At 39.7% G+C, this 14,194-nt stretch overlaps 1 protein-coding gene across 6 annotated transcripts in view; it reads left to right on the top strand.

Moving 5' to 3' along the window:
* Window positions 1-24: 24 nt before the first annotated feature.
* MLLT10 (MLLT10 histone lysine methyltransferase DOT1L cofactor) overlaps window positions 25-14,194 on the top strand; it is a 121,181-nt gene continuing 107,011 nt past the window's right edge. For 2 of the 6 annotated variants that reach the window (XM_041486697.1, XM_041486688.1), the window contains exons 1-2: window positions 25-456; window positions 4,130-4,209. In XM_041486697.1, coding sequence (XP_041342631.1) covers window positions 288-456; window positions 4,130-4,209 — 249 coding nt within the window. In that variant the 5' untranslated portion in view covers window positions 25-287. Of the gene's footprint in view, window positions 457-4,129; window positions 4,210-14,194 lie in introns of those variants that run through there. The other 4 variants (XM_041486669.1, XM_041486679.1, XM_041486709.1 and 1 more) reach the window with 4 other exon arrangements.

Here is a 14,194-nt window from a genome sequence, read left to right as displayed (position 1 = left end):
GCGCGCGCAGTGCGCCTGCGCGCCGGCGCCGCCGCCGTGCCCGCCCGCGGAGCCGCGTCCGCCTCAGGAGCCGCCGCGGCCCGACCGACACAGCCTGGCCGGTTGGTCGGGCGGGGGCGAGACGAGGCGCTCAGCCGGCGGTCATGGGTCCCGAAGCGCTGCCGCGGCGGCGGTGGCGGCGGCTGCGGCTGAGTGACTGAGGGGAGACCCCGCCGGGGGAGGGGGCAGGCGGAGGGCGAGGCGCGTGTGGCGTGCGCGGTGTTGACGACGGTGTTTTTAACCCTTAGATGGTCTCCAGCGAGCCGCTGCTGCTGCCGGTGTCACTGGAGGGTGAGTTCTCCAGTAGCATGAAGGAGATGATCGGCGGCTGCTGCGTGTGCTCCGACGAGCGGGGCTGGGCCGAGAACCCGCTCGTCTACTGCGACGGGCACGGCTGCAATGTCGCAGTGCATCAAGGTGAGCGGGCAGGCGAGGGCAGCGCACCCGCTGCGGCCTTCAGCCTCGCCACTTCCTTCATGGTGCTCCCCGTCTTCTTCCCTTGGGCCTGCTTCCTTCTCCTCCCCACCCCTCGGCCGTTTTTCCCCCCTTTTTTCCCTCCCCCTCCCAGCTCCTTCTTTTTACCCATGAAGCCTGTTTCCCTGTTTCTAAGGCCACGTGCTTTCTGGTTTGACTTGCTCTGTCATCTTCTCTCCTTCCCGTCTGTCTGTCTTTTCCCTCACGTGAGACTTAGTGTATATTATGTTCTCCTGTATTATGCGTGTGAGAAAGGAAGAACTCTCCTCTCCAATTTTTTACCCTTTCCTCTTCTCCTGCATGTTTTTTGTGTCTGTGCTTCCCAGTCTGCCTCTGCACCCTGTTAACAACCTCAGCTGCAACGTTTCAAAGACTCTCTGAAATTGTTTTCGGTCTTTGCAGAACTTGTTACTGTACTCTATTCTGGTATTATTGCTGTATCTTTTTCCCCTCTGTGATCCCTGTTGTCTCTGCTTTTCCAAAGTTTGAGAAATTTATTTGAGCGGCAGCCAGGAGACAAGAAGGATTTAGGACTGGAAGAGAGGGGTGCGTAGGAAAGACTTAGCTGTCATGTGATTTCTATCGCTGCCTGCCTTTCCTTGAATGTCATTTGGCTGATGTTTCCTGGTAGATGAAGAGACTTCCTGTTGTGGTTCTGCAAGGGGAGGGTGCTGTTTGGAATGGCTGATGCTGGATTTGTTTGGCTTAGGGGAGGCTGGTTGGTCGGTTTCCAGCTCAGTTCAGGAGCTGGCATGTTCCCTCTGTGTGATTGTTTTTCTTCTGTCAGTGGGTTGACCCTTCGTGTGAGAGCAGAGGAAGAGACGATTCTGCTGCTTACGTTGTAAGAAAGGAAGTTGTCATAACTTTTCCTTTATGGTAGCAGAAGTAAGGAATAAGGTGGTAGTTTTTCTGTACCAACTCCCGAGCAGTTGTGTGAACTCAGTGAAGTAGCTTTTTGGTTACTTACAGGTGGTGGACAAATTGGAGGAGACAGAAAATCCTAAATCCAGTTCATTAATCTGAATGCCTAGTGCATGTGAAAATGCTACTAATGTGTGTCTCATGCTTGGTCTTAAATTGTGCTGAAGATGATGTAATATAGTAGTTGGTTGTTCCAAGTATGTGGTCCTTTGTAAATTGACAAATAGTGAGAAATAGTAGTAATTTAAGGAGATGTACAAAATAATTAAGTTATTTTTGTTAACATTAGATTGAACACAGAAGGGAGCTGACAGGATCTCTGAGGTTAATCTGGTTTTGAATTGGTTTTCTGTCATCTTAAGAGCTGAGTAATGTTAGCCAGTAGGTTGACTGCTCTTGTGGGATCTTAGGATCATGAAGAAGAGCACTAAAACGTGAATACTTCTAGAAGTCATAGCTGAAACAGCTAGTCCTTTTGCATTATCTTGGAGATCTTCCTTTGCATCTAGAGCCTTGCTGATATTTTCAGTGAAAGAATTGGATGATAGCAGCAGTTGGACCTGAAACAGCAGGAACAAAAGTCAGTTACAGAAAGTATTCCTAATATAGAGAGACACACTTCAGCAAGTACAAGAAAATGAGCTTCTTTTTTTAAAGTCATATCTAACCCTAAGTTGGAATCTGTCAGGAAGTATGCAAAGTACTGCTTGGTCTAAATCCAGAAGCTGTTATAGAGATCTTAAGGAAAGAAGAGCTCCATGTTTTGATTTACTCTACCATTGGTGCTTTACATTTTGGATTTGTTATGTCGTGCGAACAAAGGTGGTAGAGGAGACATGTCCTTTCCTCTCTGCAGTAAATGTAGTAGTCCTCATGCTCAAAGCTGATGGTCTCTATTTGAAGTACAAACAGCAGTATTATCCATAAAACTTTATTAACTGCTTTGGTTTTGTTTTTATAATTATTCTTAGTTCAGAGGGAACTTCAATTGTGAAGTCATTGGCAAGTTGTGAAGGACAAGATTTCTTCATGTGTTTAAAGAAGCTTTGCGTAGTAGTGGAATATAAACAAAACTCTGTAAAAGGTATCATGGTGTATCAGAGCGCGACTGGGTGATGGAGTCTTCTAGGCTTCAGGTGTGCTCTGTTACCCTGGCAGATATAGAAGTACTTCCCTACAACTTTGGTCTTTGCCCAGCTCATGTTGCCTTTGGATCTACTTGCCAGCCTTGTCTCTGAGTTGCATTTTGTACTTGTTTGCTATTCTGCACTGTCACTTACTAACCTAAATGTATGATTGCACATTTAAAATCTCCCTCTTAATATCTAAAGAGAAATTCAGAGTCCCCCCCCCATCTGTGGTTATTATAGATGCAACAAAAACAAGACTTTTTTTTCTCATGTTAAAGAATTTTGTTGTACAGTAGAAAGGGCTTATCAGAATAGTTTGGCCTGTAAATACTTGAACAAAGTATTTGAAAACCTGACAGTGGATCTTAATATGACTGCATGTATGTGTATAATAGGAAATGATTTCATTGACTTTCCTTCATGGAAATGAAGGTATATTAGCCAGATGTTTTTATATTACTATTGCATTACTATTTTTCATCTCCAAGCTATCACAAAATCAATATATTTGTATAGTGTAACTACAAGTTACTAATTTAATCTCAGCTTTCTTCATAACTTTAAATTAATCATATTTTTTTTCTACTTACACACTTAAACCTGATTTTTGTATTTAAGTAACATATGATTGTTGAGAATTGAGTCTGATTTATCTTTAATACTTTGGGATTATCTTTAAGCAAAATATTTGGCTTTTTGGTTCATTGTTGTTTGCTACACCCATACAAATAAGAGTATACTCACAGCACTTGTATTCTTTTTTCATTCCCTCTGTAGTTCTTACGGTTGCTTGATGTGTGCATTTCAAGCATGAGCAGCATTACCAAATTGCTACACTCTTTTTTTCTGTGGAATTTTGTAGCAAACTCTTGGGGTTGCTTTTATATACTGTAAAAATATAGATGACTGTCTTGCAGGTAAATCTTCCTGTCTGAAAATCTCTTTCCTAGGGATATATGTTGTAGCCTGGCTCAAGTTGCAAGTAATCCAAGTCCTGATGCTGAGTTCAGTTTGTATTTAAAGCTCTGTGAATTTTCTGGGGTAAAAAAGCAAACTTTGCCTCTGTTCAGTTCACTATGGATTGTCTGCTTAAGACCAGTTAACGTTCTTACAAGAGTAAGAAAACTGGATAGTAAGTGTATGAATAAATGCCTTAGGAAGAGCTCAGGTTTGTTAGTTACTTTTAGTTTTCTCATAAAAAAGACCTCATAATAGCAAGCGTTCATCATTTACAGTGAGGTGTCTCACTTGTTTTGCAGGTAAATAGATAGCAAAAGAGGTCATGTACGAAACATTGCTGCTTGTGAATAGTTATGTTACTTTTCAAGCGAATCTGTTCTTTTTTCATTTAACAAATCCTGCATAATTTTAAAAATCTAAGCTCGTTGTACTTAATTTCTTGTAATTCTGTGATAGGATTTAATGTGCAAGTATAGATGTCAATTTGGCTTTCTTGATAATTAAAGTTATGTGAGATCAACTAATAGTAAGCTTCTTTTAGAGCAGATTATTAGTATTGTAGTGCTGTTTATGTTTGCTGAAATGTTTTGTCTTGTTCAAAACAGCTTGCTATGGAATTGTTCAAGTACCCACTGGACCATGGTTTTGCAGAAAGTGTGAATCTCAGGAAAGAGCAGCCAGAGTGGTATGTGTTTTGCTTATTAAGTAATGCTAGTTATAATCATTATGTGGATAATATTTACCCAAGTGTTATGGTAATAACAGAAGAGAGCTTTGCTTTCTGTTGTAATTCATCTAAATGCTTTCCAGAAAGACCATTTATCATCTTTTTTTTTTTTTTTTTAAAGTGGAAATATGTAACTGTCTCTAAAGTATTCTGACCTTGTCAGGGTGTGGGCTTTTTATTTTTTAGGTAGTGGGGGTTTTTTAGTTAGTTTGCTTGTTTTTTATCCTTTTTTTTTTTTTTTTTGTCCATTGTGTAGGTTTTGGTTAATTCTGCCGGTTTAACACTTACATAGTTAGGTACAGGAAGTAAATAAAATCTGTGTTGAGTTTTCTTTTACAGCAACCTTAGGTTGCCAGTTAAAAGCTTCAGTCTAGGAACACTCCCAGGAAGACGTGTTGTTAATTTCAAAAACTAATGCTTACTTGGAGTGTGATACTTAGAATTGAAGAAGTATTTTCTTTCTGCTTTTTCTTAATTCTTTTATGATAGATATTGGGGATTCAGATAATGCTTTTTTTTTTTTTTACCATGGTTACATGATGCTTTGTTTTGGTCAGACTTGTATGTTTGTTAGATGAAACTGGGTGATGTCAGGCATTTCTAGAAAAAGAGAATCCCATTTCTCCCTACTTGGCACTTCTTAGTTTGTCTTCCAGCAAAAGATAAACTGAGAGAAGTGAGAGTATTTAGAAAGACTAAGCTGTTCCTTTGCCTCTGAAAAAAAGTTAATTGGAAGAGAAGGTGGTGCAGCATCTTAGAGCAGTGTGTAAACTGTTTCTAACGTTCATATCTAAAAACAAATGAGGAGACAGAGACCAAATTTTCAGTTACTGTCAGTGACTATCAGTGTGTTTACACAACCTGTTTGCTGTACCTGTTTCCTTTTCTAATACAAAGTGCTGTAGAAATGGTGGCAAGACTTACTGTTGAATGAATTTTTGGCACAGGTCTAAATAATCTCATTCATCTGCTTTTTCCCACTTTTGCCACTAATGTGTTCATAATGCCCAGGGTAATTGAGACTGACTTAGTTCTTCCAAAGCAGACCTGTTGGTGGGTGCAAGAAGGGATTGATTTTTGTATCCTCTTCAAGTATTTGTCAATAGAAAATCAAAACCCTTTCTAAAGAAAGGCTGTTTCTTTTCATGGGGAGACCATCAGCTGTGTGAAGTGTTAAGAGTAGCATTTTTTAGTGTTGCTGAGTTTGATATATACAGGTTGATGGCAAAGTTAAAAATACAGAGGAGAGAGAAAGACAGCTGGTGACTACAAGAGGATTTTTCAAGAGTACGATAGGGAATCCTTGTGGTTTGGGATGTAATTAATCCTGGCTTCTTGTGACATGAGGAGTGTAAGAGAACTGTCCAGAGTTCTATAATAAACAGTGTCTCACTGCATTATGATAATTTTTTGAGTTTACCAAGAGAATAGCTTTGATAGGCTACTTTGCTGTTTGAAATGAAGAAGGAATAGTGATAACTGAATTTTCTGCCTGGTGTATTCTGTTCTTGTTTCCACCAAACAGTGTCTAGTTCAACAGGTTGATTACTGATTTTGTTTTGAAAAAATAAATTCCATTTGTAATGTAGTGTAGGTTTAAGTGGTTCTCAGGTGAAACCGATTGCGTGTGTGGTATAACAGCTGAAGTTTTAACAGCCATTTGTATGTTAGTGAGTTAGAAACATGGTGGCTTTATTTGAGATGTCTTGAAGCAGCTCTTGACATTCAGAAACTAAACTCAAGCCCTGACATCAGTATGGAAACTGGAGCTTTACAGTAAGCAGTTTACCAGACCCAGAAGTTTTAACACACTTGCTTAGAAAAACAAACATCCTTATCATCACCGTATGAGACTAAAGCTTAGTTTTTCTGTTGGCCTTTTTGCCTGTAAACAAAACCAGAATTAAATTAACCATATTGCATTGACTGTGCTTCTGCTTGCTTACTTCTAATCTTTAAAAAAGACCTCTGTATTCCACTCAAGGCATATTTTTCCATGCTGATGCTGTCTGTGTTGTGTGTTTTTGGGGTGTGTTTCTTGGTTGTTTTTCTTTTTTAAGCTTCAGTTACTGGGTAAATAAATTCATTCTGATAAGCAGCTGCAGTTAATTGCGCACACTAGAGTTAGTCTTGCTTTAACAATGAAAAGAACTGGACCTAACTCAGGAACACAGTCATGCAAGTTGGTGGGTCACCAGAGAAGTTCACTTAACAGCAGACTAGGACAGGTGGCTTCCCATGTACTATGAAGTGTTATGCACTGGTCAGTGCTGTGTTCCTTTTCTTTTGTGTGCTGTCTCTAAGCTGGTACGTTCTGGGTAGAAGCCAAAGTAGTGGCTGGTTGACTTCTGTGTTTTTGTTGATCAGCTGGGAGACAGTGTCCTGGCTGCTGAATGGTCAGTTACTAGTTGGAAAGCACTGCTCCATGCCAGACAAGTCATACTGAGTTTTGGTTCCAGCAGGGTCATGTTTTTCTCTCTGTGAGAGAAAGTGTGCCTTTTCATAAACTTGAATTGTTTGGATAATGGATATATTGTGGTGGCTCGTTATTTATTTGGCTTACTTTTTAATCATGCTTATATAGTACATAATTGAAGGTTGTAATCCCAGTACACACTTTTACATCACTGTGTAAGTTTTTAACTACTGCTTGAAAAATCTTGTTTTCTCTAAATCAGCTCATTTATCTTAGCTGACCTATGATGAGCTTGAAATTCAAGTCTCTTCAAAATGGGTGGCGACTGCTCCCAGCTTTGCCTGTGTCAGCACCAGCTGCTACTACCCTGCCTAGTGGGCCCTTTTGGTGTCTTCAGATGTTCCTGAACTTCTGAGTCAAAAAGCAGGGCAAGTACATATTGATGTAGAAAAAAATAACTTTGATGTCTGTGTGAGGTTGTATATATATATGTATGTGGACTGCTACATAAGGGACTTTGGGTCCTGGCTTAAGAAATTGGATGGTGCATGTGTGTTGTCCCAGGGCTGAGAATTTGGATACCCAAAGAAAGACTGGGGAGCTAAGCTTAGGATTTGTAGCACAACTGTTGTTGGTAAAGACTTTTTTAAGCCCATAATCCTGTTATGTGTCAAACATCTTTCTTGATGGTCTTATGTTAAGAGTAATTTAAATATAGTATATAGTGGGGTGAAAATAGGTAATGTATTTATGGTTTACTTTCAGCTATTACTCTTCATACTCATAATGAAGCTGCAATAATCTGTGTGATAGAGATACCAGGCAGGAGTTTACCATTTGTGCAGGTAGCTTGGTCGGGCTTTTTAGCTATGTGTAGGTCCTGTTCTTCTGAATCCAGCTTGATTCAGAGAGACCAGGAGATCTCTGTACTGACACTTAAGTGTTAAGAATTCCAGGAAGTTTTGCAACCTCAAAGTGTAGCTCAGATTCTAAATGTGAGGTTGGATTGCTTGCATTGCAGGTAAATCACTATGCTGTTGATCTGTTTCACGGGAATATGAATATTTTAAGCCTGTTCTTGCATCTGGAAGAATCAGTTTGGACTTGGTACAAATTACTCTAATGTCATAACAATGGTGTTTTTTTTGCTTGGCATTTCTGTGGCACTTTTTTTTTTTTTAAATGGGGTGGCTTATGAAGTTAAATGCCGTCGTGGTCCAGAACTGAGTCAGCACATTTGTGTGACACTACATCTTGTCTAATAAGCCGCCTGGATTTTAGTCCTGGGAAATGTGCTGAGGGGGCTCTGACTCCCTGCGGAGCTAGCCACATAAGACTTGAGATAGCCTCCATCTGGATCTCAGCTCAGTCTGGCATAACTGGAGTCTCTGTGCTTGCACATGTGTTTCTTGGAACTTGGTGTGGAGACAGAGAGAGACTTACTCTGTCATTGCAGAGTAAGTTTAGACCATACAGTAGTCAGTATTAAGGGTTCAGAGCAGTAGAAGTGCCTCTATGCTGTTTACCCAGTTCAAGTACGCTGTGTGCTCACAGTGATAGGTTCCTGCTGGTTATCCTATGTGACTTGAGCTGTACCTGCATCTGCTGCACAGATGATCCAGAGTCTGAACACTTGAATTTTAATTTGTTTTTTTAAATTGTTAATATAAGAAGAGTTGGAGCTATCTCCACATTATATTTTTAAAAAAATGTTTCATCACATTCATCTACAAGTTGTTTTTGTAGAGTTGCTCATAAGAATTGTTTGATGTATCCATACTTTTACACCTCACCCCCAGCATTTATGTAGTATAAAATAAGCATAGGTGCAGTGTTACTTGCTTTTGGCCTAAACAGAAAGAGGCAAAGAAGGAGAAACTAGGAATTCAGCCTTTCAATATGCAGACACGTTTGTGATCAGAGCTCTGACACCTCTGGCTCAGCAGGCTGCCTGCAGGGGAGCGGGATCTGTATTTATTAACACCTGTATCTGTAAACTAGACTGAATGTTGATAAATATGGTCACAATGCAGGTGAACAAAACTATTAACTTTATTTTAGAAGAAGAAAACTTGGTGTTTTTTTTTTCATTTTGAATACTGTCCATCAATAAGGACTAATATACTGCGTAGCTTCTTTGAAGATATCCCTTGAAATAATTCTTAAAAGAAATGAATATTTCTTTAATGTGTATCCATTTTTTTTCCTTAAAGGATACTTTATGTAAGAATATTACTACAGCTACTTTAAGGATATTGTAACAAATGTTACTAGAAGAACTGCTTTAGTTTTGAGCGCGCTACAGAAGAATTGATCTGTGTGCTTTTGTTATTTGTCTGGCTTTATGAATGACTGTGCAGCCCAGAAGGCATTGAATATTAGTTTGTAGCTGGATATCTTGAATAAAAAGCCTGCCTAAGGATACTTAGGGAGAACATATTGTATTTGGTTTGTGTGACAAGGTTTTGTTAATAAGGGGGTAGCAGGAGGAATTTCTCTGAGAAGCTGCCAGAACATCCCGTGTCTGACGGAGCCAGTGCCTGCCCAGCTCCAAGACACACCTGCTGCAGGCCAAGGCTGAGCCAGCAACTGTGGCAGTGCCCCTGAGATAACATATTTAAGAACAGATAAAAAGCCATGCTGAATAGAGACTGCAGCTGGAGAGAGGAGTGAGAATGTGTGAGGGAGACAATCCTGCAGACGCCAAGGTCGGTGAAGAAGGAGGGGGAGGAGGTGCTCCAGGTGCTGGAGCAGTGATTCCCTTGTGGCTAGTGGTGAAGACTGTGGGAAGGCAGGCTGTCCCCCTGCAGTCCATGGAAGCCAACTGGGGAGCAGAAACCCGCCTGCAGCCTGTGGAGGACCCCATGCTGGAGCAGGTAGATGTGCCTGAAGAAGGTTTTGACCCCATGGGAAGCCCCTGCTAGAGCAGGCTCCTGGCAGGCTCTCTCTTATGTAGAGAGTGGCCCATGTGGGAGCAGGTTTGCTGGCAGGACTTGGGACCTGTTGGGGTTCTGTACTGGAGCAGTCTTCCTATGGGACTGCTCCTCACAGAAGGGGGGACATGCTGTAGCAGCTTATGAAGAAATGGAGCCAGTGAGAAAGGCTTATGTTGGAGAAGTTGGTAGAGGACTGTCTCCTGTGAGAGGGACCCCATGCTAGAGCTGGGGAAGAGTGAGGATTTCTGCCCTGAGAAGGAAGAGGAAACAGCATGTGATGAACTTACCACAGTCCCCATTCCCCTGTGCTGTTGGGTGAGAGGAGGTAGTGGAAATGGGGAGTGAAGTTGAGCCTGAGAAGAAGAGAAGGGTGGGGAGAAGGTATTTTAAGATTCAGTTTTTATTTTCTCATTATCCTACTCTGATTTGCTTGGTAAGAAGTTAATTTTTCCCCAAATTGAATTTGCTTTACCTGGGATCTCTCCTTGTCTTTATGTTGACCTAGGAGCCTTTTTTTCAGTTTCTGTCCCCTGTCCCACTGAGAAGGGGAATGACAGAGAGTGTTGGTGAGCACCTAGTAACCAGCCAGGTTCAACTCACCATGGTGTGTCTTGCTGCCACAGATGGGGCATAAGGAAGTAAGGATAAGGAAAGTAATTGGGGAGGTAGCAGGCAAAACTTGGATTGAACAGAATAAGAGAGAAAAGCAGAATGATTGTTGAAACTTTGTGTTGTTCTGATTGTGGTGAAGGTGAAAATTTTTATTTTGAAATACTATTGATTGAGTGATGTGTTTCTTGTCCATTACATAGGTGGGTGAGTGTTGTTTGCTTTGCATTTCATGAGTCCGAGAAAATATTTTTTCCTGTTCACATTTTGTTGGTCTATATAGTGAATACAGACCTAAAACCTTGTTGTACTGCAACTCTAAAGGTGACAGAATTGTTTAGCATTGCAGTGTCTGGTCTTCAAGGTCAGGCGTACAAAAAGTGCAGAAGGTGCTGCAGAAGTGCAGTGTGATTTCTGTGTACTTCTCCAACATATCAAAGTGGGAGTATTAATGCCACTTCTGATTGTGCTTCCTTCATACTTTTTTTTTCTTAATTTTTTTTGTGTGCTGTATTTTTCCCTGCTTGTATGCATACTTGTTACTTGGTTTGTAAATACACAGATGAATTCATAAACTTATCTGAAGCACTTTCTCACAGCCGAGAAAAGGTCTGCTACTTTTTCTTTTGATTAGCTGCAGTTTACTGAAATGTACATGTAATTTGTGCAGTAGTTTATAATTACATTATGCAAATCATGATTACATAGAGTATTCAGGTTTTAAAAGAGTGTTACATCACTCAAGTACTACTTGATCAAAAATTTTTTAGCATAGATGTCAATATAACAGGTACTTCAGTAAATAGTCTAAAGGTTCTTTGGCAAAATTACTAACCAAAGCGAGGCTAGAACAAAACATTTTCCGTTACAGGAATTGCATAATCCTTGTGTGGAAATGTTTTATGACTGTTTCATTGTATTCACTGGTAGAAGTCGTCTCTAAAGTAAGCAAGGAGTTCCTGAACTTGTGGGAAGCCTTGCTTAGAATTGATCCTAACATTTTATAGCTAGGAATTTTTAGGATAAAGCTGTGATATTGCAGAAGAACATTGAAATGAACTGTTGCATATTGTATTTTCTTCATGTAGATTTAATTGGGTCAGTTGCGTACTTTCAGGCTGATAAAAAAAATTGGATGATTACTTGGGCATGCAGCCAAATGTGACAGGCATTTCTCATAGCCTTCTGATGCTTTATCTTGAAGATCAGTGCATGAATCTAAAACTTTGTGTGTTTATAATTTGGATTTGTGCAACATCTAGCAGGGCTTACTAGTCTTAAGTATATAGTAGGAGATTTATGGTTATGGACTTCCAAAGTTGGAGTAGCCAACTCGTGATACACCTTGTATGTCATCACTGTGTTACATTGTGCTATACATTATCTCACTGCCATACACTGAGTGAAAGTATGACTAAGTATGACCTGTAGTACTTACTGAGTGGATGGTCTTTAAGAATGCTGATTTGCAAGTTGAGTGCTTCTAATCTTCTTGTCATATTCTACAAATTTATTATCAGTAGTAGTAGTTTTTGACAGAGCTAACTGAATCTGCATATATTTTTATATGATGCCTAGATAAAAAGAGCTAGGTTGATTTAATTTATCCAGGTATAAACCCCAAAATGCTTCAGGTAGTCAGTCTGTTTTTCTTTTACCTGTCAACTGTCTGCTTAAAAAAAAAAGTTCTTTCCTTCTCCTGGGACAGATGACTGAATAGAGATGGGGCAGAGATTTGGCAAATTTGTCAGCATCAAGAAATCATTATTTGAAGATGAAGATGACTTAATTTCTTAAGTTGTCAAGTTGCAGAACATAGCACTTTGGAAGTGAAGTGCTGACAGCATCCATTCGTTTGCTCTATTAGTGATGTCAGCCAGTTGGGGATTCTTGGATATGGCAGAAGATACTTTGATTCCTGTTGGTTCTTCGTTGTGGTTTATGAACACTGGAGTCTGGTGTGAATCATAGTGAAACATTGCAACTTTAATTTGTCTCATTTTGGATATTTGAAAAATTGTGTAGTTAGCTCCTTGCTGACTTCTGCTTCAAATCTTGGCATGGTTGTAAGCTATCATTTATGGAGTCACTTAGATCAAAATAGTGAAGGTGGATATTTGTGAGTTTGTAAGGTTTCTGTCGGGTTTATAAGGTCTGAAGATACCATAGGTTGAGAATATTGATAAAGTATATTGCTATCCTACTGTAGTTTAGAAACTGATAAAGAAGTGTGGATTTGGTTTTGTAGAGAGCAGTCTTCTTTGGCTGGGCCACGTGTTCCTAAAGCAGCTCATCCTTTTTGCTGTAGTGAGCAGGGGAAAAATGAACTTCTGGAAAGTATTACAAAGCACAGATGTTAAAATAGAAAGAAACTCTAATGGGAGTTTTTATAGTACTTAATTGGTTTTAAAGAAAAAGCACAAAAGAAATTATCAGCAAAATATCAGAGTAAAAACATGAATAGATGGCCTAAGTTTGGAGTGAGTAGAGGTTCAGTAATTTTCAGCAGCTGCTGGAAATGCTTGTGAGTTTTACTGGACTTTCTGGAGCCTTCAAGGGCTGAGATGATGATATTCCCTGGTTAGTCTTTGTACGTTGGCAGTAGTGATCTTGCTTCATTGAAGATGGCTTGAAGCTGGGAATAGAAATCTGAGATGTCACTGCTGAGAGTGGGGGTAAGCTGTTGCCAGCAGATGTAGGTGTGGTCAGTCTGGTGCATATCTTGTTGCTGGGTCTGTTCTTGTGCTGACTGCCTGTAAATTTGCATCTATTGATGGAATTTATGCGGAGATCTAAATTTCCAGATGAATTGTCGTGGCAGCAGTGTACTGGTTTGCACTACTCTGCAAGTTGTCTGTGGGTTTTTCTTCTTGTTGTCTAGTCTTGCAAACAGCTGTTCTTTTGTAGGCTTTAAAATACTTGTTTTTCTGTAGATAGCCTCTGATTAGCTGAATTTGAGCTAGGTTTTCTCTTAACTATAATCTAATTGCCTGTGGTTCTCGATTTCAATTAGCACACTTTCGCTGAAGTGTCTTTAGAATATGGTGTCTCGTTATAGGCAGACCTGTGTTTACAATGGTTGTTCAGTACCATATTTTTCTGAATCTAACACAAATTACCCCAAAATTTTCCAGGTTTATTAGGGGGAAATGAGAATTTTTCCTATCTTCAGTGTTTTCATTCCAATGTACTGTGTTATATTTTTACTTTAATTTTTTTCCTGTTGAAGAAAACACACTAGGGTAAGGAACATGGAAAGTATAAAAGGAAATTAGAAAATTAGAAAACAGGATTCTTTCCCCAGAGGAAATGAAATACTAATTTCAGATCCTTTAGGGGAGAAGGAAAGTAAGTAACAAGAACATTTTGAGCTTAGAAGATAATTTTTCATTGAAAGAATTGAATGAACTTCAAATAGTTATGTATAGGTTAGATGACATATGTACAGCATTGGCATAACTGAAACTCTAGATGTGATTTTTAATAAACTTTGTGTTCAGAGCGTTTTTCTAAATAGTCTTTTTTTCTCAGAATATTTAAGTTTTTGACAGCAATATTACTTGCTTTAACTAAAATAACTACCCATATAAAGATCTTTACCCTTCTAAACCAGTTTTTAAATCCATATTAAGATATTATTAGGGTATTATTATTATTAAGGTATTATTTGAAGTAGTAGTATTTAAGACTACCTAACATATTTGAAGTCTGTAGGATTGGGAAAGATCCTCTTACATATAATGAAGAATATTATGGGTGACTTCTACAGGTATCTTTTTTTCTGGTAACACCCAAGAGTGAGACAAAATATTATGGAATACTGGTGAAGGCCGGTAAAGCTGTACCACAGAACCTGGGACATGACTATCTGGACACAGTCAGTTGTGCTGCAAGCTTCTGCAGCGACTGATAAGTGGGAATCAAGGCTGCTAAGAGCATCATGGGCTGCCAGTTGGAAAGCCATAGATTAGAAACTAACCTT

The sequence above is a fragment of the Pyrgilauda ruficollis genome, unplaced genomic scaffold (assembly GCF_017590135.1).
Source record: "Pyrgilauda ruficollis isolate IOZ18807 unplaced genomic scaffold, ASM1759013v1 scaffold12, whole genome shotgun sequence".
Lineage (NCBI taxonomy): Eukaryota > Metazoa > Chordata > Aves > Passeriformes > Passeridae > Pyrgilauda > Pyrgilauda ruficollis.
The sequence above is the reverse complement of the archived record's forward strand: the minus strand, read 5'-3'. Positions and strand labels throughout refer to the sequence as shown.